Source organism: Balaenoptera ricei, chromosome 11, assembly GCF_028023285.1.
Source record: "Balaenoptera ricei isolate mBalRic1 chromosome 11, mBalRic1.hap2, whole genome shotgun sequence".
Taxonomy (NCBI): Eukaryota; Metazoa; Chordata; class Mammalia; order Artiodactyla; family Balaenopteridae; genus Balaenoptera; species Balaenoptera ricei.
Genome location: NC_082649.1, coordinates 66,250,993 through 66,273,550, shown reverse-complemented (window position 1 = coordinate 66,273,550; position 22,558 = coordinate 66,250,993). Strand labels below are relative to the sequence as shown.

Below are 22,558 nucleotides of genomic sequence, written 5' to 3'. Positions count from 1 at the left end.
TGGGAATGTCTTCTATCTTCATTCCCACCACACTATACAAAATATGACCTAAGCCCTACCAATTAGACCCTTCCTCAGGATTTTTCAAATAAGAAAGAAGGAAGAGGGACAATCCCTCCAGGTAACAAGGAGCTATCAGGTGCTCCATCCCCTTCCGTGTGTGATGAAGCAGTCTGCAGTGGGAGGAGGATGCTGACCACAGAGGGGACAAGTCTCTGCAGCATTTCAGTCCCCCAGGCCCATCATCAACCCTATCTTTTCTCCTGTTTGATTACATGAGCCAATAAATGATTGGTCTAGACTACTGAGGCTAGTTCTGCCATTAAGAGCCAGAGCTCTGAGCACTGTGGTCTGGAGAAAGCCCTGGGGAAATGCAGGAAAGGGGGACCTTCCTTCCTGATCTTAATAGATGGGCTCTAACTAAAGGTGGTTTCGGCTCTGATTGCACCCTGGTGGTGCCTCAAGGCCCCCACTCTGCTCAACAGTTAGGTCTTAAAGGACCCCATGTGTGAAAACACCAGGGTGACAGCATCCGCTACAGGCATCAAAGGCATAAAGCAAACACTGTGTTTTATTGACTGGGAACACTGCGGGGAATGCAGAAATGGGCAACAGATATCTGTTGCATGGATGACTCATTTTTCGAATTCCTAGCAGTTTATATTCTGAGAAAAATATCATAACGTTGGATAGGGATAGCCAAACCCAGCATCTGAATCCCCATCAAAACTGGGGTATGTGACCTGCCTGAGTTCAGATGGACAGGAGCTAGGGCTACTTAGTGCCCTCCTCTGTAAGTGTGAACAGTATATTCTGAAGAAATGTTACTCCTAGCTCACACTCCCCCTCCCCTTCCCCCTCCAAAATGAGACCCTGATCATTTTAATAGCCCTATAGCTAATAAGGAAATCGATTTTGTAATTTTAAAACCCCCGAAAAGAAGGTCTCCAGGCTCAGGTGGTTTCACTAGAGAATTCCACCAAACATTTAAAAAAGAACTAATACCAATTCTAAACAATCTCTTCCAGAAAATAGAAGAGGAGGGGACAACTCAAATTTATTTTATGAAGCCAGTATTAGCCTAATACCCAAACTAGACAAAGATCGTACAAAAAAAGAGAAAACTACAGACCAATATCCCTCATGAATATAGATGCAGAAACCCTTAACAAAATATTAGCAAATAAAATTCAGCAATATATGAAGAGAACTATATACTGTGACCGAGTAGGGTTTATTTCAGGGATCCAAGGCAGGTTCAATATTCAAAAATTAATCAGTATAACCCACCATAATAACAGGTTAAAAGAAAAAGAAGTCACATGATCCTCTCAATCAACGTAGAAAAAGCATATTACAAAATTCAACACCTATTCATGATAAACACTAGGAGTAGAGGGTAATTTCCTCAACTTGATAAAGAATGTCTACAAAAAAACTTTAGCTAACTTCATACTTACTGGTAAAAGACTGAATGCTCTCCCCTAAGATGAAGAAAAAGGCAAGGATGTCTACTCCTACCACTGCTATTTAACACAGTCCTGGAAGTTCCAGCCAGTGCAGTAAGGTAACAAAATGAAATAAAAGGAATACACATCAGATAATAAGAAATAATACTATTCCTATTTGCCAATGACATGACGGTTTCTGTCCAAAATCCAAAGCAATCTACCAACCCCCACCCCACACAGAAACACCAAACTCCACACAGAACTAACCTAGAACTAACGAATGAGTTCAGCAAGGTCACAGTACCTAAGGCTACAGGACACAATATTGACACAGAAAGTCAACTGTATTTCCACATACTATCCATTAACGTGTGTAAACCAGAATGTGAAATATAATTATATAATTGTTCAAAAAATTAAATACTTCGATGTAAATCCAACAAGCTGATTTAGAGGACTTACGTGCTACAAAATGCTGATGAAAGACATCAAAGATCTAAATAAATGGAGAGACATACTGTGTCCAAAGATTACAAGACTCAACGCAATAAAGATGTCAATTCTCCCCAAACTGGTGTACAGATTTAATGCAATTCCTATCAAAATTCCAGCAAGATTATTTTTATAGATATAAATATTATTCTCAAATTCATATGGAAAGGTAAAGGAACTAAAATAGCTAAAACAATTTTTAACAAAAATTAAGTGCAAATGGCCAATAAGCACATGAAAAGATGTTTAACATCATTAATCATCTGGGAAATACAAATCAAAACCACAATGAGACACCACTTCACACCACACTCGTGAGGATAGCTATTATCAAAAAAAAGAAAAAAAGAAAAAAAGAAAAACCAAACAGAAAATAACAAGTGTTGGTGAAGATGTGGCGATACTGGAACCCTTGTGCACTGCTGGTGAGATGCAAAATGGTGTAGCCACTGTGGAAAGCAGTTTGGTGGTTTCTCAAAAAGTTAAACATAGAATAACAATATGACACAGCAATTCCACTCCTAGGTATGTATCCAAAAAAACTGAAAGCAGAGTCTCAAAGAGGTATTTGTACACCCATGTTCATAGCACCATTATTCACAGTAGCCAAAAGATGGAAACAACCCAAGTGCCCATCAATAGATGAACGGATAAACAAAACATGGTATATACATACAACAGATTATCATTCAGCCTTAAAGAGAATGAAATCAAGGAAAAAGCCATAGATTGGAAGAAAATATTTGTAAAACACATGTCTGATAAAGGATTGTTATTTAAAATATGCAAAAAATTCTTAAAATCCAACAATAAGAAAACAGCAGAATTTAAAAATGGGCAAAAGACTAACAGAAATGTCACCAAAGAAGATACACAGATGGCAAATAAGCATATTAAATAAGCCTATTAAGATACTCCACACCACATCATCAGGGAAACGCAAATTAAAACAATGAGGTAAAAATACATCTACTGGAATGGCCAAAATCCAGAGCACTGACAACACCAAATGTTGGCAAGGATGTGGAGCAACAGAAACTCTCATTCATTGCTGGTGGGAATGTAAAATGGTACAGCCACTTTGGAAGACAGTTTGGCACCTTCTGACAAAACTCAACATATTCTTATCATATAATCCAGCAATCACACTCCCTGGGATTTTCCCAAAGGAGTTAAAAATGTATGTCCGGGCTTCCCTGGTGGCGCAGTGGTTGAGAGTCTGCCTGCTAATGCAGGGGACACGGGTTCGAGCCCTGGTCTGGGAAGATCCCACATGCCGCGGAGCAACTGGGCCCGTGAGCCACAACTACTGAGCCTGCGCGTCTGGAGCCTGTGCTCTGCAACAAGAGAGGCCACGATAGTGAGAGGCCCGCGCACCGCGATGAAGAGTGGCCCCCGCTTGCCGCAGCTAGAGGAAGCCCTCGCACAGAAACGAAGACCCAACACAGCCAATAAATAAATAAATAAATAAATAAAATACAAGAATCTTAAAAAAAAAAAAAAAAGTATGTCCACATAAAAATCTGCACATAAATGTTTATAGCAACTTTATTCATAACTGCTAAAACCTGGAATCAACCAAGATGTCCTTCAGTAGGTGAGTGGATAAATAAACTGTGGTACATCAGGTCAATGGAATATTTTTCAGCATTAAAAAGAAATGAGCTAGGACTTCCCTGGTGGCGCAGTGGTTGAGAATCCGCCTGACAATGCAGGGGACACAGGTTTGAGCCCTGGTCCGGGAAGATCCCACATGCCGCGGAGCAACTAAGCCCAGGCGCCACAACTACTGAGCCTGCGCTCTAGAGCCAGCGAGCCACAACTACTGAGCCCACGTGCCACAACTACTGAAGCCCACGCGCCTAGAGCCCGTGCTCTGCAACAAGAGAAGCCACTGCAATGAGAAGCCCACGCACCACAATGAAGAGCAGCCCCTGCTCGCCGCAACTAGAGAAAGCCCGCGCGCAGCAACAAAGACCCAATGCAGCCAAAAATAAATAAATTAATTAATTAAAAAAAAAAAAAAAAGAAATGAGCTATCAAGCCATGAAAAGACAGGGAGGAACCTTAAATGCATATTTAAGTGAAAGTAGCCAATCTTAAAAAGTTACATACTGTATGATTCCAACTACATGACATTCTGGAAAAGGCACAACTATGGTGATAGTACAAGGATCACTGGTTGCCAGGGGTTAGGGAAGGATTAATAGGTGGAGCACAGATGATATTCAGAGCAGATTTTTAGGGCACAGAATATGGTTTTTGATAAACGTATGACACATTTATCACAAAAGTGAGCCCTAATGTAAATTATGGACTTTGGGTGATAATGATGTCTCGATATAGGTTTATCAATTATAACAAATGTACCACTCCGGTGCAGGATACTGACAGTGGGGGAGGCTGTGTGTGCAGTGGGAATAGGGAGTGTATGGGAAATCTCTGTGTTCTGTTCATTTTTGCTGTGAACCTAAAGTTGCTCTAACAAAACAAAAGACTATTTTTTAAAAAAGGAATGATATTCTAATACATACTACAACATAGATGAACCCTGAAAACATTATACTAAGCCAAATAAACCAGGGACAAAAGGACAATATTTTATGATTCCAGTTGTATGAAGGGTCTAGAATAGGGAAAATCATAGGGAGAAAAAATAAAACAAAGGCTACCAGGGTCTGGGGTAAGGGGCATTGAGGCATTATTGCTTAATGTTTATAGAGTTCTTCTGCTTTGGGTGATGAACAAGTTTTTATAAATAGATAGCAGTGATGGCTATACAACATTGTAAATGCATTTAATGCCACTGAATTGTACAATTAAAAACAGTTACAATGGGGGAAAAAGGTAAAATAAAATAGTACAGTGGGAGGAGTAACTCTACCCATTTCACGATTTATTACACAGACGGCTAGAATAAGCAAAACTGTGCTGTACTGGTGCAGGAATAGGGACACTGACCAATGAAACAGAACAGAGAACCCAGAAGTAGCCCCACACAGGTACAGCCAACTGGTTTTCAACAAAGGTACACAAGCATTTGTGTAGCTTGAATGGAGGAAAGACAGTCTTTTCAGCAAATAGGACTGGAGCAATTGGACATCTTTAGGCAAAAAAAGGAACTTTGACATAAACCTCAGTTTGCACAAAAATTCACTGAAATCTGCCAGCAAGTGGGAAATAAAGGCAGGGTTTCTATGTCACAACCTGGAAGAACTGTTTCTTCTTTGGGAAACCTCAGTTTTTGCTCTTAAGACCTTAGACTGATTGGATGAGGCCCATCACATTACGGAAGGTCATTTGCTTTACTCTAAGTCTACTATTTAAATGTTAATCACATCTAAAAAATATGTTCACAGCAACATCTAGACTGGTGCTTGATCAAACAACTGGGCACCAAAGCCTAGTCAAGCTGACACACAAAATTAACCATTGCACCCACATATGCTGGTAGGAATGTAAAATGGTACAGCTACTCTGGAAAGCAGTTTGGTGATTTCTTCTAAAACTGAAAATGAATTTACCATGTGGCACAGCAGTTGTAGTCTTGGGCATTTATCCCAGAGAAATGAATACCTACATTCATACAAAATCCTGTAAATGAATGTTCACAGCAACTTTATTTGTAATATGCCCAAACTGGAAAGAATCTAAATGTTCTTCAGTGGGTGAGTGGTTAAACAAAACATGGTGCATCCATACCATGGACTACTACTCAGAACTATAAAGGAAAAAACTATCGATACAACAACTTGGATGGCCCTCAAATGCATTACGCTGAGTGAAAAAAAGCCAATCTCAAAGGTCAAATACTCTATGTTTCCATTTATATAACACTCTTGAAATGAGAGATGGAGAACAAGTTAGTGGTTGCTAGCGATTAGAGATGGTGGGTGGGAGGGAGATAGGCCTGATGATAAAGGGGTAGCACAAGGGAGGTCTCTGTGGTCATGGAATAGCTCTACATCGTGGAAATGGAGGTCACTGGTAACCTTGACAAGAGCAAATGGTGGTTGCCTGACAAAACGAACTTACCTACCCTACTAAAACACGAGTTCCACCAAGGGAGCAATCTTTCATGTTTCCTGGAATAGTCTAGCAATTAGCACTCAGTATATGTGGAATGAATGAAGCTTCTGAATGAATCAACTCGATTTAAAATTGAGTCTGGTCATGTCAGTCTCCGTTTTGTTGAGCTCCCTACTGCCTGAGTCAGATCCAAATTCTAAACTGGGGCCCATCTACCCTAACCAGTTTTATTCCCCACCATGCCTCTCTTCCAAGCCTCTGCCAATTCCCTTACATCGTTCTGTTCCCTCTGCTTGGATCCTTATCCCTTACTTTTCTGTCTGGTGAATTATTCCTCACCCTTGAAGATCCAGCTCAAACGCTCCCTCCTGAGGGGCTTCCCTGACTTCCAGGCAGTCGGCTCTCCCCTTCTTGTAGCACCTGGTACAAGCCTCTAGCACACAAGATACCACACTATGTTGTCCCTAATGAATGTCTCCCCATCAAGGCTGAATATTCTTCCCATGGAAAGGAAGGATTGTATCCTAGCACTTAGTGCCTCATTCTCGAGTCTTCTTAATGAATCCTAAAATGATTTCATCTAAAAGGTGGCTCTCAGTCCTTCATCTGAGATAAAAATAACAAAACTTCTATGAGTTTCACCTCTTCTTTTTAATCCTGGTCTTCTGGCTCAGGGCTGGTGGAAATGGTGGGAGGAAGGCACTGGCCCTTAACGAAAGAAAGCATAAGGAGTGTTACTCTCTAACCTTATCTGAAAATTTATTAGTTTAAGTAAAAGCCTCAAGAAAAAGATGATAAGGCTTGGGGCCAACTGGCGGAGGGCTTGCCTTCCAAGCTAACAGTGCATTCTCAACCCTGGAAGAAATAAGCCACTCCACAGTTGTCTAGTTCAGGTGCATGTCTAACAAGGTGGCATGTAATGAAATGGGGTGGGGGGGGTGTCACTTCATCTTGAATGCTGGATAGCTTGCCTGCCAGCCCAGAACACGGTCAGAGGGATGCTCATCCATCCTACTCTATGCAGAAATGTTTAGTCCTCACAAACCCATGGGGCTGGGAAACAGATGACAAGTACAATGAAACATACGGAATTGGTTTGATCTGGGGTTTTGATGGCATTTAAAGCACAATGTGTGAAACCCTCTGTGATGGAGCTTGGGTGTCTCTGCTTTAGGGGGCCCCATAGGGTAAGTGATTCAGGAAGGGGGTGAGGGAGGAAGTGGCTGACCAGCTAGCACTAAAAAAAGACCTGGGGCTATGGTCCCACGGAAAGAGCCAGTAAAGGGCTGGCTAAACACTCAGGCCTGTCCCCACCTCTTCCAAACCCTCCCCTGGCTCACCCATGTCCAGCAAGGGAGAATGCGAGGTAAGTGGGAGACAGGAGGGAGGAGCCATCAGAAACCACTCAACATCTAACTGTACCAACCACATGTGATTTGCAAATGTTTCTTACCAGTTCAGACTCCTGACCATGAGAATTCAAGTTCAGTCTGCATTCAACCCACCTCCCCAATCACACCTTCCACCTTGCTCATCCATGTCTTACTTGTTCAAGAAACATCCTGCATATGCACTTTCATGCCTGGGCCCTTGAACAGGCTCTCCCCAGCATGGAATGCCTCTTCCTAACATATCTGTCTGTCAAAGTCCTATTCATCTTGCAAGGTACCAATCCTCTCCATGAAACCATCACAAACCCTCTAAACTGGAAATAACTGCCGTCTCTCTGGTGTTCCCTCAGGCCTCTGGTGATACCGGGGCAGTTACAGAATTTATCACACTCTGCCTTGTTTCATAGTTGACTGATGGGCAGCTCTCTCTCTTACCAATCTTTAAATGCCAAAGAGAGGGGCTGACTCCTACTCATAGCAGGGTGCCTCACGTACCTAGCAAAGCACCATGCACAGCTAAATGCACTTCAACAATATGTTGACTGAAGGAGCGTCTCAAACATAATGCCAGGGGCCCTTGAGGGTAATTCAGCAAACACTTTTGAACACTTGAAACATGCCAAGTACTGTGTTAACTAATGGATGCTTCACATGCTTCCAAAGATCAGCATCTAGAGGTGGAGAAAGACTCTCTAACACATTACATTCCGCTCAGTATGCTAAGGGGGATAGGTGCAAAGTGTTAAGGCAATGCTTCTCAAACTTTCAGGTGCACAGGATGTAAGAATCACCAGATTCTAGCTTAGTAGGTCCGACATCCTGCATTTCTCACAGGCTCTCAGGCAATGCTGATGCAATGACAATACTCTGAGTAATGAGGAGTTAAAGTGGGAGAGGGAGAGATTAACTGCACCTGGAGGGATATGAGAAAACTGTCTTCAGAGAGATGGGATTTCACACAACAACTCCCCACTGTGATAGGGCAAAAGAAAGAAGATGGCACAGGTCTCTGCCCAACAGAAACACAGGTTGGCAGGGAGTAAGGCAAGCAAACTTTCGACCACAAGACGATGCTGAACAGACACAAATGCAAAGTGCTTTAGGAGAACAGAGGAAGGAGTGTTTGGCCGCTTCTCTCCCCTTAAGAAGAGAAAACTACAAAAGGAGCTTTGAAGCGTGGGTAGGACTCTGCTGGCAGAGGTGAGTGGGTACTCCAAGCCAAAGGAATACTAGAGCAGAGCCCCATAAGTTGGAGAACTTAGGTCCTTAGAGACAGCCAGCAGGCGGAGACTGTGGGCAACTAGGGGAGAAAGGCAGAGAGGGGCCAAGTCTGAAGGAACTGGACTATCAAGAACACAGGTGGAGGGCTTCCCTGGTGGTGAAGTGGTTAAGAATCCGCCTGCCATTCAGGGGACATGGGTTCGAGCCCTGGTCTGGGAAGATCCCACATGCTGCGGAGCAACTAAGCCCGTGTGCCACAACTACTGAGCCTGCACTCTAGAGCCCACGAGCCACAACTACTGAGCCCACATGCCACAACTACTGAAGCCCACGCACCTAGAGCCCGTGCTCCACAACAAGAGAAGCCACCGCAATGAGAAACCCGTGCACTGCAACAAAGAGTAGCCCCTGCTCGTCGCAACTAGAGAAAGCCCGCGCACAGCAACGAAGACCCAACACAGCCAAAACTATATAAAAAAGAACACAGGTGGAGATCCTAGAAAATTCAACCAGAGTGGCAGTCGACACCAACAGAACATCCTTAAGCTTCTCCCTCTTATATCTCACAGAAGGCAGTGACAGATTTCTGTGAGCAGCTTAGAATAATCAGAGATTCAGTTAAATCAGCAGTCCTTCCATTAATCCTAGAGAAAACCAGCCACCAGCTGCTGCTCCTGCACTGCCACTACCCCATGGCTCTTCCCAGATGTCTTGCTGACTTAAAGTGATAGCCTGTGGACATGTGGGAAAAAAGGCAAGCTTTACCCAACACGGGTAGGACCACCTTTGAAAACCACCAAGAGCTGAGCAGCTCTGTTCTACTTCCTGCTCCCCTGACAAGTTTCTAACCTCTGACTTTCTCTGTGGTGTGGAAGAACAGACGTTCATTCAAGAACAAGCCAGAATTGGTCTCTCTTGCTCGGGCCATTACCATTCTCTCTCCTGAACGGACAAGAAGGGGAAAGTGGAAATGATATTCTGTGCTTGCTTCATGAACTATGGAAAATGCATCCTACCTCTCTTAGATACACCTCTAAGACTCACCCTGCCCTGCCCTGATTCTTCACTCACTCATTCATAAATAAATAAATACTGTCTAGCTTCATTCATTCATTCATTCACTCACTCATTCAACAAGTATCTACTGAACTGTACTGTACTGTGCAAGGAATTATGCTGGGTCTGGGGGCTACCTCTCCAACCTTGTATCCTCCCACTTTTCTCCTGGGTCATGCTATTCTTATCACACCAGCTGCCTGCTGTTTCCCCAAAATGCCAACTATGCTCCTGCTTCAGCTGTGCTGATTATTCCCTCTGCCTAGAATACTCTTCCCTCAGATACACTCACGGATCCCTCCTTCCCTTCCTTCAGGTCTCTACTCAGAGAGACTGGCTCTGGTCCCTCTGAGAAAACAGCACTCAATCCCCTTATTATCCTTTATTTTTCTCCACAGTACACATCACCACTGGACATTTTATATCTATTCATTTGTTTATTGTGTGGTCCTGTCCCACACACCCCCAGGCTGGAAGGTAAGCTCACACTCACACAGGTTCTGCCTACTCTGCTCACTGCTGCGGCCCCAGCACTTAGGACAGTACTTGGCTCATGGAAGGCGCTGACATATCTGCTGATACACTGTTGAATGAGAATGAAAGGGAAGTCACTCAGAGCAGGAGAATGACATGATCAGAGCTGAAAAACAATCCCTTAGCTATACCAGGATCATCCCCTAAAGGGTTTATAAGAATTCTCAGCAAGCTGCTAGAGTTAAAGAAACCCCAGGTTAGGTAAAAGGTGAAGAGGGTCTGAATTAGGACAGTGGGTTACTGAGCACCTGTTATGCAGACACCTCAGTAAATGATTCAGTCACAGCCCCTGCTCTCACAGAGTTACAATACTGTAAATAACTATGTAACTGTCATTATGATAAATGCCACAAATACACCCTAAAAGAGAGGGGACAAGCCAAAGTCAATCCTAGAGTTTCAATCCTACATGACTAGATGGATGGTGTGCCATCCTTACACAAAGGGAACAAAAGAAGAGATTGTTGAGAAGGGAAAGAGGCTTCATTTTAGACTTAATGAGCATAAGGAACAACAGGACAAATGGAAATGCAGGTCTAGTGTTTAGGACCAAAATAAGCGGTTGGAGCAAAGATCTGAAAGTCATTTGTAACTTGTAGACTATGCCAACAAACCTTCAGTGGAAGACAGGTTAGCACAGTATGTTTCGCTGATCCTCAGGATACCTCTGTTAAAGGTTACATGACATTTAGATTTTACAAATCAGTACAGGAAAAATAAGCTTATAACATGTGTGCCTCACTTAAATGTGTATCTCTTAGAAGTCAATTCCTTTTAAGTGACCATATGAGGTGCAGCCACAGGGCTGAGCTAATAAAATGTGGCTCTTAACAGCTGAAGCAGCTTACTGCAAAAGCTAAAGAAGAAAGATTACTCCTTAGTATGAAATGTTTCTGATCAGTGGATCTGGATACAGAGACAAATTCTGTTTTTAGTGTCTCTCCAATCACAAAGCACTATGAGCAATCTCATTTGCCCACTTGCTAACAAGTCTTCTTCAGCTTCTCTCTTCTTTTTTAATTGTAGTAAAATATACATAAAATTTACCATTTAAACCATTTTTAAGTGTACAGTTCAATGGCATTAAGTACATTCACACTGTTGTACAACCATTACCACCATCCATCTCCAGAACTTCTTCGTCTTCCTAAACTGAGATTCTGTACCCATTAAACACTAACTCCCGATTCCCTCCTTCTCCCAAGCACTACGAAATCTCCATTCTACTTTTTATTTTTATGAATTTGACTACTCTAGTTACCTCATTTAAGAAGAATCAAACGATATTTGTCCTTCTGTGATTGGCTTATTTCAAAACTTAGAACAATGTCTTTAAGGTTCATCCATGCTGCAGTATGTGTCAGAATTTCCTTCCTTTTTAAGGCTGAATAATATTCCAATGTATATATGGAATATTATTCCATTGTATGTATGGAACAAAACGTACCACATTTTATCCATTCAACCACTGATGCAGTCCACCATTGGGTTGCTTCCATCTTTTGCATACTGTGAACAACAATGCTATGAACATGCTTGCACAAATATCTGTTCTTGAGCTTATTTTCTGAAAAGCATTTTTGTGTTCTCATCAGATATGCAGCACACTGCCCAGACATATTGGGCCATACCTGAACTACTGATCTACTTTGCCTACCAAAAGCCCAAACTCTGGCCCTTACCTTCACGGCCCTGCACACAGCCGCTCAGGTCCACTGGAACACAGGAGCCATCACGGTCTCCTCTGGCCTGCCATTGTGCAAGCAGCTAAGCATCCTCAGCTTCAACTAAGACAGAAAGGGAGCACGGTGTCTTTAGTTAATGCTTTGGAATAGTCTGCTTCAAGCTTCAGCAGAGCTACAAGACTTTAAAGATGAGATGGAAAATGTAACAGTAACTTCTCCTATGTCAGTTATTCAGTCACCAACCAAGACAGTCCCATGATCACCTGCAGTAAGCTGGAAAAAGAAAGTTTTTCACTTCTGGTTCACCTGTACTCTTTAACAAGAGATGCTTCCAATTTCTGAAGTATACGCCGGGGCAATAAAGCAAGTGTAATCTACTCCAAAAACCTTAAACTTTATAAAGGCCATATCAGTATACAATAGAGGTCAGCCAACGGGTCTGGCCCATACCTGTTTTTGTAAATAAAATTTTACTGGAACACAGCCAGACCCATTCATTTATGTACTGTGTACAGCTGCTCTAGTGTTATAACACCAGAGTTGAGTAGCTGCAACTGAAACTGTATGACCCACAAATCCTAAAATATTTACTATCTAGCTCTTTACAGAAAATGCTTGCCAACTCCTGGTTCACACATCTTGGTTCATTCTCTCTTCTCCCCACCTAGAAACAAGTAATGATGTGATCGGCTGTTTGGGTAGAAAAGGCCTAAACTGATTGTGGGGAAGATGGCTCGTTTCTATGCCAAGGAAGCAATGTGAGTGCCAACAGTCAACAAACCAAAAGTAGGAAGGTAGATGCCATACTTGTAATTCAGGAGGGGCTAGAGGAACACATCTTCAGAAAAACAACGTGGTCTCATTTTCCATCAACCAGCCCACAAGCTGAACCAGGCATGGCCAAGGGGCAAACAATGGAATCTCATGCACAAAACAATAGAGGAACCACCTGAAGTAAGAAGCATCCCCAAACACAGGCTTCTTAAATTCACCCAACTGGCCGGCCAAGCTCCAGAAGCCTCAGGATGAATGCCATGAATGTTGCTCAGCTAGTAACTGATTTTCCAAGATACCTCTGTTGGGCTGCACACAGCAGGCCTACATGGCCTGCACTTGCCCAGCTTTAAGACCAAAGAAAGAGCCCGGAGTCTGCAGCAACAGAGACATCAATGGTGTAATGGATGGGGGACCTTACATGTCTGAAGCAAGGTCCTGGAGCGACACCCCAGCGTGTGTGGCAGACAGCGGGCAGGACAGGGCGGCAGTCTTCACTCCCACATGGAAGGGGAGATTACTAGTTATAGGGGAATTGACGTCAGGTGGGCTCATTAGTTACCACGGAAACCAGCAGAGGGGCACACCCCTCCGGCTCCTTTGATAAGAACAATCATCAGCTGGGGTGGGGAAAAGAGTGTAGGAAGGTCAGTCATACGAGTAGGGTACAGGTGGAGCAGGCACTGGCCGGGCAGGGGATGTACAGAGAGCAAGAGAACAGCCATCTTGAGTGCCCTAACCATACAATCTCCAACCCTCTTTCCCCACCTACGTGTCAGGAAGCATCAAACTCTCTCATTCATCTAATTGGTGTCCAAATTTAACAGCATCGCCTACAACATAACTCACAGAAAAAAGAGCAAAACTGACTTTTTGATGAATATGAATTCATATTACAAGTGCAGGTTGTGATATGTGTGCATGTGCTCTAAAGGAGCACATTCTTGCCCTTAGTTTTAATTAATCATTAAAAAGAGGCAAGGCTGAAAATGAAACACAATTACCTGAAAAAAGACAGTAGAAAGCCCCGGGAATGAGCAATATTCAGAGGCACAATATTTCCCAATACAGTGTCATTTCCAAATCAAAACAGTCAAAAATTCATACGTCCAGAAGACTAGCAGAAAAAGCCTGCATCTGTCTTCTCTCCTGAAATAGAACAGTGGTGTTGCATCTGGCCATACACATCCCTGCCCTCCATGCTCACAGATGATACTGCAGATGGTGTTTGTTCCCTGCTCTGCTTTATACCATTAGCAGGGCAGGTGAGTAATCTGACAGAGGATGTAAAAGCAACGCTTCCACCAAACAGCTGTGTTGGATCTCAGATAATACAGCTTTGTGCCTTGGGCAATCCCTTAATATTGCTAAGCCTCAGGGTTTTTTCACCTGTAAAATGGATGGCTTTGATAGAAGACCTCTATGGCTCCTTTTAATATGATTATTCTAGCTCTATAATTACACCCATGTAACTCACTACACATAACATAAAAATGGCATGCATCAACAAGTCCTTACCTCACTTCCTGATATCCTTCTCCACCTACTCTTTCATCACAAAATCAGCATGACAGCAAATTAAGCAAGATTCCACACTCAAATGTGAGGCTCTTGAAGTCAGTTTCAGTGAAAATTGTGAACCTGGATTCAGTGGGGCAAAAGGAAATATTCTAATACTGTGCCTTTCACCCATGGAAAAGATATTTCCTTCTGAAGGCTAAATTCTCAGATCTGGGTTCAAAACTTTAGCAAAGGCCTTGGGAAAATGCTGGGAAGACTGACGCCAGCAGATCTTTGAGGAACCCTTTATTAGTGGTTGCAAAACAGAGTGTGTGTGTGTGTGTGTGTGTGTGTGTGTGTGTGTGTGTGTGTGTGTGTGTGTGTGTGTAGAGGAGGTTCCTGTCTCTTCTAAGCTTATGGGTCAGCGAATAGTATGTATATGCAGTGATCCTATTCTGCTCTCACAAATAAAGAAAAAGAAAGGAGTATGTGAGGAAAGAATAGAAATATAGGAATCTGGTGAGTCTAAATCTCATGAATAAGAGATTGTGGAGAACACGCATCGCATCTGGGGAGTCTGCCCAATTTGCTGGACCCAGATGAACATGACAGATGCGGCCTGAGCACTGGGCTCCTGGTAGCCCAGAGGAAAGGGGATGAAACCAACTGTTGGGAAGAGGAGATAAGCGCCTCTGTGACTGCAAACCTCTCTACCCAGACTAAGCCTTATGTTACAGGCTGCCAAGAAGTCTTGCACTACTATCCTTCTAACCTTTAAGATAAAATGATTTGCCAAGGAGAAAGACATGGGCTTTTCCTGATAGGAGAATAATACTCAGTTCTATTCATAACCCAAGATCCAAAGATGGGCTCCAGGGGAACTGCTCTTATCACTGAATGCAAAAGTTTGCACATATGTAAGTATGTGCATTTTTCTGGGGAGAGGGTTCAGTGCTTTCAGTTTTTCAAAGAAGTTCGAATTACCATAGATATAAAATGTGATTTTAAAAAATCCAATATATCAATATTACTCTTTTCTGTTATGCCTCTACTTAACTATCCAACAGGCACCTAAGGAATTTAAATTTCAAATATTTCCAAAAAGAAAATTAAGCAAGGTTCAAGAGTTGGCAGTGAATTTTGAGAAAGTGGCATGCTTGCTAATGCTGACTGTCACACTCTCCCTAAAACTTGGAAAGATAGAAAAGGTAACATGTTGTTAAGGATGAGTACAATTGACCTGAGGTAGATTAATTCAAATGGTAGCAGCTGAAATCAGTTCAGTCACTGTCACTGATAGAAGAGGCAACAGGAGAGCAGGAAGGAACACCTGACCTGGAGTCTGGACAGGAGTCTAGTCTCTAGTTCTAGCTCTGCCCAATTTAATCTGTGACCTTGGATGAGTCCCCTCTCCCTCTAGGCTTGGTCCTCATCTGTAAAATGCAAGCTATGGAAGTAGATCAGTGCTTTGCAAACGCTTTTAAGGCAATGAACATAATGTTTAGATAAAACCATCTAGAATTAAACCGAGTCTAAAACGAATTCAAAATGGCAGGCAGAACACATGCATTTATCTCCACTTCCCCTTAATAGGAAATCCCATTAAGTTATTATTCATAAATATCTTCTACTTACTGAATATTTACTACATGATTGTTTTAAGTGCATTAACTAGTGGAATCCTCAACACTCTTACTAGGTAGGTGATGATCCCCATTTTATAGATGAAAGAACTGAATCACCAGCATTTAAGGAACTTGTCCAAGTTTTCACTGCTAATAAGTGGCAGAGCCAGTATTCAAACCCAGGCGATCTGGCTCGAGTCTGTGTTGTGCTACCTCTCAGACCGACAATCAAGGAATAGCAAAGCTCCCAAGTACAAAGAAGCTGAGAGAGCAGATTAGAAATGTCACCATATTTTGGAAGATGAAAAGCAGACAAATGGATAGTAACTGACTTACATGGAGAATACTGAGTGCTCTAGATGGCAAGTCACTCCAGAACACCCTCCAAAACTCAACTGTTGAAGATACAGGTTTCCTCTGAAGGTGTGAACATAAGGAAGGCTGTAAACAGGCAGTACTGGTTCCCTGCCCCAGGCAAGTGCCCCGTCACTGCCCCAGCAGAAGTCTGGAGGTTTATTCTCTGGACAGGATGAACCAGAGACTCCAGACTTGGGTAACCAGAGCACCAAGGAAGACATGAAGTGGTACTATTCAGGGGGATTAAGGGAAAGTCTGCATACAGAAGCAAGAGCTCCCAGTCCCCTCCCACCATCAGCTCCTAGAATGACAACAGCCAGGCTTACTCCATGTAGGCAGAAGCCTGAAGGAAGATCCATGGACTCTGAACATATCCCATAGCAAAGGACAGGTCCACCACCTTACAGGTGTGGCTCTCAGAATGTGGCCCGAGACCAGGAGTAGTATCACTGCGGAAGTTATCAGAAATGTGAATTCTCAGGTCCATTCCAGACCTACTGAATAAGAAATTTTGGGGTGAACAATGTTTGAACAACTGCTTTTTTTTAACAAGGCTGCCAGGTGATTCTAATGTCTGCTAAAGTGTGAGAACCACTGCCCTACTGGGAGGCCCACTAATCAATAAACCCATCCCACACCAAAAAGCTTCCAACCAGCTTTTGTTTCTATTTATTTGGAAGAAAGTCTGGAATCACCAGAAGTTTCAGGAAAGACTCTATCTTGAAAAAGAAAGACCGAGGGACTTCCCTGATGGTGCAGTGGTTGAGACTCCACGCTGCCAGTGCAGAGGGCCTAGGTTCCATCCCTGGTCAGGGAACTAGATCCCACATGCCGCAACTAAGGTCCCACATGCTGCAACTAAGACCTGGCACAGCCAAATATTAATTAATTAATTAATTAATTAATTAAAGAAAAAAAGAGAGAGACTGACACAGATTTCACAGAGCAGCTCTAGGGAAGGGGAGTGAAATGAGGCAGAGCTTGGTTTGCTTGGCCTCTCTCTGAGCCCTACCATCACAGGGCACTGAACTACTCCTCAGCCTCCACAGAATAGTTAGAAAACCAATGAAGCAGAACTTTCTACAGTCCTGTCCAGCTCTAGCCTATGCCTTTATACTGGTCCTTATGTCCCAGATCCTTGAAACTAATATAACAATTTAGACAGACATTCTCAGCTGGAATCACTTCTGATAATTTACTTGTCCCTTTGAGTAAACAAAAAGTATTTCAATGGAAAAAACACAAGCATTTTTATGCTACAGGGTTGCTATACTCTATATGTGCATTAAGTGCAGAGGCAAAATGCAATGCTTTAACTTACGTAGTGTGACCATCTCACTCTATCATTCCCTATTTGCTTCTGTGTGTCTTATAAGCTTTCCCTGGCTTACCCCTACAGCCTAAATCTTAATCCGAAAATTCGCCCCCATTACTGCTTTTCACTAGTCTCTACTAACCCCAAGTGTTACTGCCACAACCAGATCATTCTTTTGCTTACAAATCTCTAGTAGCCTCGACATCTACTACTATGTAATCACCGTGGACAAAAATCTCTCATTTATATTTACTTTCTCTGCTTCCTTCCAGCTCATTTTTCTTAAACCCTTTGGTTCCCCATTAAAGATGCTCTCCCCTCTCAGTCTACTTCACTCCTCTCCTGGAAAACTAATCTCCTTCAGGAGGGGTTTAGAGTGATGAAAACCTTAGACCAGGCATTATGCAAAGAATACCACAAATTTTCTCATTTAATCCTCGTATGAATACTAAGAATTAGGAATCATCCTATTTTTACATTTGGAAAGCTGATGCTTAGAGAGATTAAGTAACTTTCCCAAGGATTTTAATCCAAATCCTTCTATCTCCAAAGCCACACTCTGTTTTTTTTTGTTTTTTTTTTTTAGTCTTTGGTTGAACCATATACCATTCTCAGAGCCACACTCTTAACCATTCTACTTTACTGTCTCCAGAGGTCTGACTCAAATATGTGGAAGAGGAAGTTTCCTTAACGCTGTCGAAAAGAAGAAGAGCAAACAGGTCTCTGCATAGTTTTGTTTTTTAAACAGGGTCCTTCACAGATGCTGACAGCCTTCTAGCCAAAGCCCAACAGGGAGCAGGGTTTGCAGCAGCATCTCCCCGCCTGGAGAGCTCCACCTGGCTCAACAGCTTGGCCAAGGAGCAGCACAGCATGCCTCTCTAGCAGGAATGGATGCAAAGCACGGGAGGAAGCCTGGCTCTTGCGCCCAGAATGCCAATAGGGAACAGGTGGTTAAGAGAGCCCTCTCCCCACGCAGCCCATCAGTCCATTCTCTGAGACCTTTGTGGTGCTGCTGGTGGTGGTAGTGTGCCTTCTCCTGCGAGGCAGAGTGGTTGCCCACCTCAAAAGATTACCAGATGCGATTTTAAAAGCTCTTAAGAGACAAGGTAGTAATCTATCAGTCAAGGGCAAGCAATGACTCCTCAGGAAAAGCCCACGCCTCTACCACAGCGCAGCTAACTTCGAAGGGCACAAAGAAACGTCTGTAGTGGCAAGAAAAGGTGCTTCCGTAGTGCCCATCAGAATGTAGAGAGAGCCACAGCCCCTTTGTCCATAGAGGAGCTGCAAGTCCATTTTCTCCCGTCTGAGTGACAGAAAAGGGAGGCGGGCACCCCAATGTCTCCACTCCGAGGGCCTCAGCGGCGCACCTCTCAGCCTTTCTTTCTAAGGGCTGAGAGGCTGTCCCTGTCCGTCTCCCCACTCAGCCCCAATCCCCCTCTCCCAGTCAGCACCCCTCTCTCCCCTACTCGCTCTCCCTCCAACCTCCTTTCCCCACCCCGCTGAGCTCTAGACCTCTCTTCCCTCATCCCCCGCCTCTCTTCCCTCCCCATTCGGTCCCCTGGCCCTCAGCCCCGCGCCGCCCAGCACCCGGGACCTTGAGCGTCACGTCGCACAGCTTGCCCTGACGCCGGATCTCCTCCATGACGCCGTAGCCGCGACTAGGCAACTCGGACACGGAGAAGTGCACCAGATCCTCCAGCTCCTCCGTGCCGTCCTCCACCATCTTCCCCGGCCGCCGCGACTGCGCAGGCCTGGCCGGCTGGCTCGAAGCTAAGCTGGGCGGGGCGAGGGCGCCTATGGACGGCAGCTCGGAGCGCAGGGCTGGGGTTGGACGGGCCTGCGCGGCCGCCGTAGTCTCAAACTGCTGTGCGCCGGAAGCCCGGCTGCCCCGTTTCCTGGTTCTTGCGCACCCTTCGTTCCCTCGCTACCCCTACCCTGGCTTCGCGCCTGCAGCTGCCGCAGTCTTTTTAGATTAATCGGTCCCATCTCCCGTCCTCCTAATTCGGCCCTGGCCTTACTCGTATCTCAACAGAGGACCGCGGACTTCATTTCCGCCACCACCCCTACTTCCGGAATCTCCGGAAGCGGCCCGTTGCCACGGCGACTGTGTACACAGCCCGGCAGCCGAGCTTGCCGGGTTTCTGTAGCTGCTAATGCAGTGGTCGGGCTGCGGAAGGGCGGTAAGCAGGGATCACGCGCGGTCCGGGTGGGGAGAAGGAAGGCCGGAAAGGGGGTGTCTGCCTGGGCGGCGGGCAGCTGCTGGAATCTGAACACCGCTCCATCCGGGAGTCCCCCAGCTTTGGCTCGCTGATCTGTGAAACCCGGGCGGAGGAAGGTGAGGCGTCGAGGGGACCCTTTAAGCCTTGCTGCGGCTTAGGGTCTTTGGATCTAACGTTCCCTGGCCCCACGAGGGTCCTACGTCGCCCCTGAGGTTCAGAGATCTCTGGTCTTCTGGACTCTTCTGTGTTCGGTTTTCTAACTGGAGGGGGCTTCGGGATTGCCATCCCGGCCCTTCGCTTTACAAATGCGGAAATCGCTCCAGAGAGGCACAGGAATGGTCCCAAGGCCCACTGCCTCCCAGACACCACACAGGGGTCCAGCATGTTGGGTTAGAAAAAGGAGAAAGACCAGTTTGGCCTGGGTCCGAGTCTTTTTAGTCCAAGGCCAGGTGCGTTTGGACCCTCTTTTGGGGGCTTCAGATGCTGCTACCTTTCTGGTGGCTATGAGTGTTCTCCTTGAGAGCCTCTGTTCTGGACAGGAGCGCTGGAAGATAGGGACCCACCTGGTCCTCTCCTTTTGTTGAGCTTTCAGGGATGCTTGGTGGCAATCTGTTCATTCCCACCCCTAAAACAAATGAGGAAACTGTGAGCCTTTCAGCAGAGAGGGCTCCTGGTGGCCACTCAAAGTTTCACTTATTTACACCAGAAATATCTAAGGGTGGTGTCCACGAGGGAGAGGCATTCCCCACAAGGTCCTGAGAGAGAAGGACCCTACTAAAAGGCAGAGCGTGGTGATGGGCTGAAGTTGGCTTCTTGCAAGTGGGCCTGGAAACCCAGTGTCCTCCTGGAAGCGCTGTGGGCTCAGGGGTTGGAGGTGGCGAGGGAGACGAGTGACATCATGTGCCCTTTGGGACTCTCTCAGTAGTGACCGAAGATGGACCCACATATGGAGATTCCGCCACCCTCTGACTTCCAGTCATGACCATCACCACCAATCACCATTTCTTAAGCACCTGCTCTGTGCTGGGCACTGTTCCGGACTTTGAGGGGGGATTCAAAAGAAATAAAAGGCACAGTCCTGTCCCTCAAACAGCTTGTAATTTAATTTGGGAGCTGAAACCCACTCAAATGATGTGGCGTAAGAATGGTAACAAGCATTATTTCAGTAAGTGCAAGTTGGCGTGGGGTCTCCAAATGACTGGGTGTTGAGGGGCTGCTGGGTAGTGGACTCGCAGGAGGGATGTAGTTAATAGAGAAGGCTTGTGTCAGGCAGATATGGCTCCTGGCGTGCCTGGAGCCATGGGCGTGAGCATGGGGAGAATTGGGAAGCACAGACAGAATGACTGCATATGCATGTTGGCAAATTGCTGGGCAGAAAAGGGGTAGGCTCTGAGGGAAGGGTAATGCTTGGAGCTGGCCTGTGCTGCCCTTGGGCTGTCAGTGGGTAGGGGCTGCCAGGAGGGAGGCTTGAGCAACCGCCCTACTTCTTCATGGTCCCTTTCAGAGGGCACCCTGGGCAGCATCTTAACTTCCCTGGGCAGGAGGATGGGCCATCAGACTGGTATGGGGAATGGTTCCCAGAACTTTAGAAATTGAGTGTAAGTGTTTGCTTGAGTCAGCACACCTCTCTCCACTCTCCACTTCCCAAAAGCCTAGATCAAAGTGAACTTGGAGATGAGATCATCTCTTAAGTTTCCTCAGTTTGGGAGTCCTGTTAGAGCTATTTGTGGCTTTTTATTTCTAGAGCTCAATTTTGCAAACAAAAATCTTAGACCTGAAATTGGACAAGCCATTATCCTTACTTACCGGAATACCTTACAGATTCATTTTCTAAAAATTAAAAGATCTGAGTGATCCCACAGTGGCCAGGAAAAGACTTCCATGAAATAATTACTTGAGGAATGTGGGAAGTGGACTCACACTCTACAGTAGGCAGGTGTGAAAGTAGTTTGCTTATTTAATGTGACATCTGAAGGGTTTGTATAGGGGTTAGAGTTTTATTTTGCCCACTTCATTGAAACTGTAAACTGAAAGGGCAGGGCCTGTCTCTATTTAATTTGCTTCTGTAGAGATACTTAATGCCACTTGATGATAGCTAAGATAATTGTATGAGGAAATCAAGTGGTCACCACAAGTTATGTCTAGAAATGTGGAGGGACATTAATTTTTTAACAGTCAAGGTCTTGAAAATTAGCTTTTTAAAAATATTGACCATCTGATCAGTTTGTTAGAACACTTTGCAGTAGCACAAACAAGCTATTTTTTCCTGAACAACTGTGATGATATTGCTATTTACCAATTTGAAGATGAAATTGAGTCAGCTCCCTATCCCTCATGTTTCCCTACCTCTTCATAAATTCAGCAATTCCTTTGCTGGTTGTCTTTTTCAGAAGTATCCAGGAGTTTTCTTTAGCCTCAACTCCTCTGTCCTACCCCATGAAAGTACAGGTTATTTTAGGGGCAAATGCCTCATTTCTTATGGAACTGGCCCAACCCTGTCAGGGACATCAAAAGAGAAGTGCATGATGCAGCACACATCCTGACCCTCAGGCATTGTCTCTATTCAAAGTCTGTTTTGTACTTTGTGGAGCATTAACTCTAAATGAGTTTTGGGTTCTTTTTAATAAATTTATTTATTTATTATTTTTGGCTGCGTTGGGTCTTCGTTGCTGCGCGCAGGCTTTCTCTAGTTGCGGCGAGCGGGGCTACCCTTTTGTTGCAGTGTGCAGGCTTCTCATTGCAGTGGCTTCTCTTGTTGTGGAGCACGGGCTCTAGGCGCTTGGGCTTCAGTAGTTGTGGCACACAGCTCAGCAGTTGTAGCTTGCGGGCTCTAGAGCACAGGCTCAGTAGTTGTGGCGCATGGGCTTAGTTGCTCCGTGGCATGTGGGATCTTCCCGGACCAGGGATTG

The 22,558-nt window shown here is 44.7% G+C and overlaps 2 protein-coding genes across 11 annotated transcripts in view; one reads left to right on the top strand and one right to left on the bottom strand.

Annotated features, from left to right (window-relative positions):
• The window catches only part of KLHL18 (kelch like family member 18), a 54,206-nt gene extending 34,974 nt beyond the window's left edge, over positions 1-19,232 (bottom strand). Inside the window, exon 1 of one of the 3 annotated variants that reach the window (XM_059939478.1) lies at positions 19,025-19,232. In XM_059939478.1, coding sequence (XP_059795461.1) covers positions 19,025-19,153 — 129 coding nt within the window. In that variant the 5' untranslated portion in view covers positions 19,154-19,232. The remainder of the gene's footprint in view (positions 1-19,024) is intronic. The other 2 variants (XM_059939479.1, XM_059939477.1) reach the window with 2 other exon arrangements.
• KIF9 (kinesin family member 9) overlaps positions 19,221-22,558 on the top strand; it is a 49,140-nt gene continuing 45,802 nt past the window's right edge. For 4 of the 8 annotated variants that reach the window (XR_009505839.1, XR_009505840.1, XM_059939475.1 and 1 more), the window contains exon 1: positions 19,222-19,610. The gene's annotated coding sequence lies outside the window, so the exon portion shown is untranslated. The other 4 variants (XM_059939473.1, XM_059939471.1, XM_059939476.1 and 1 more) reach the window with 3 other exon arrangements.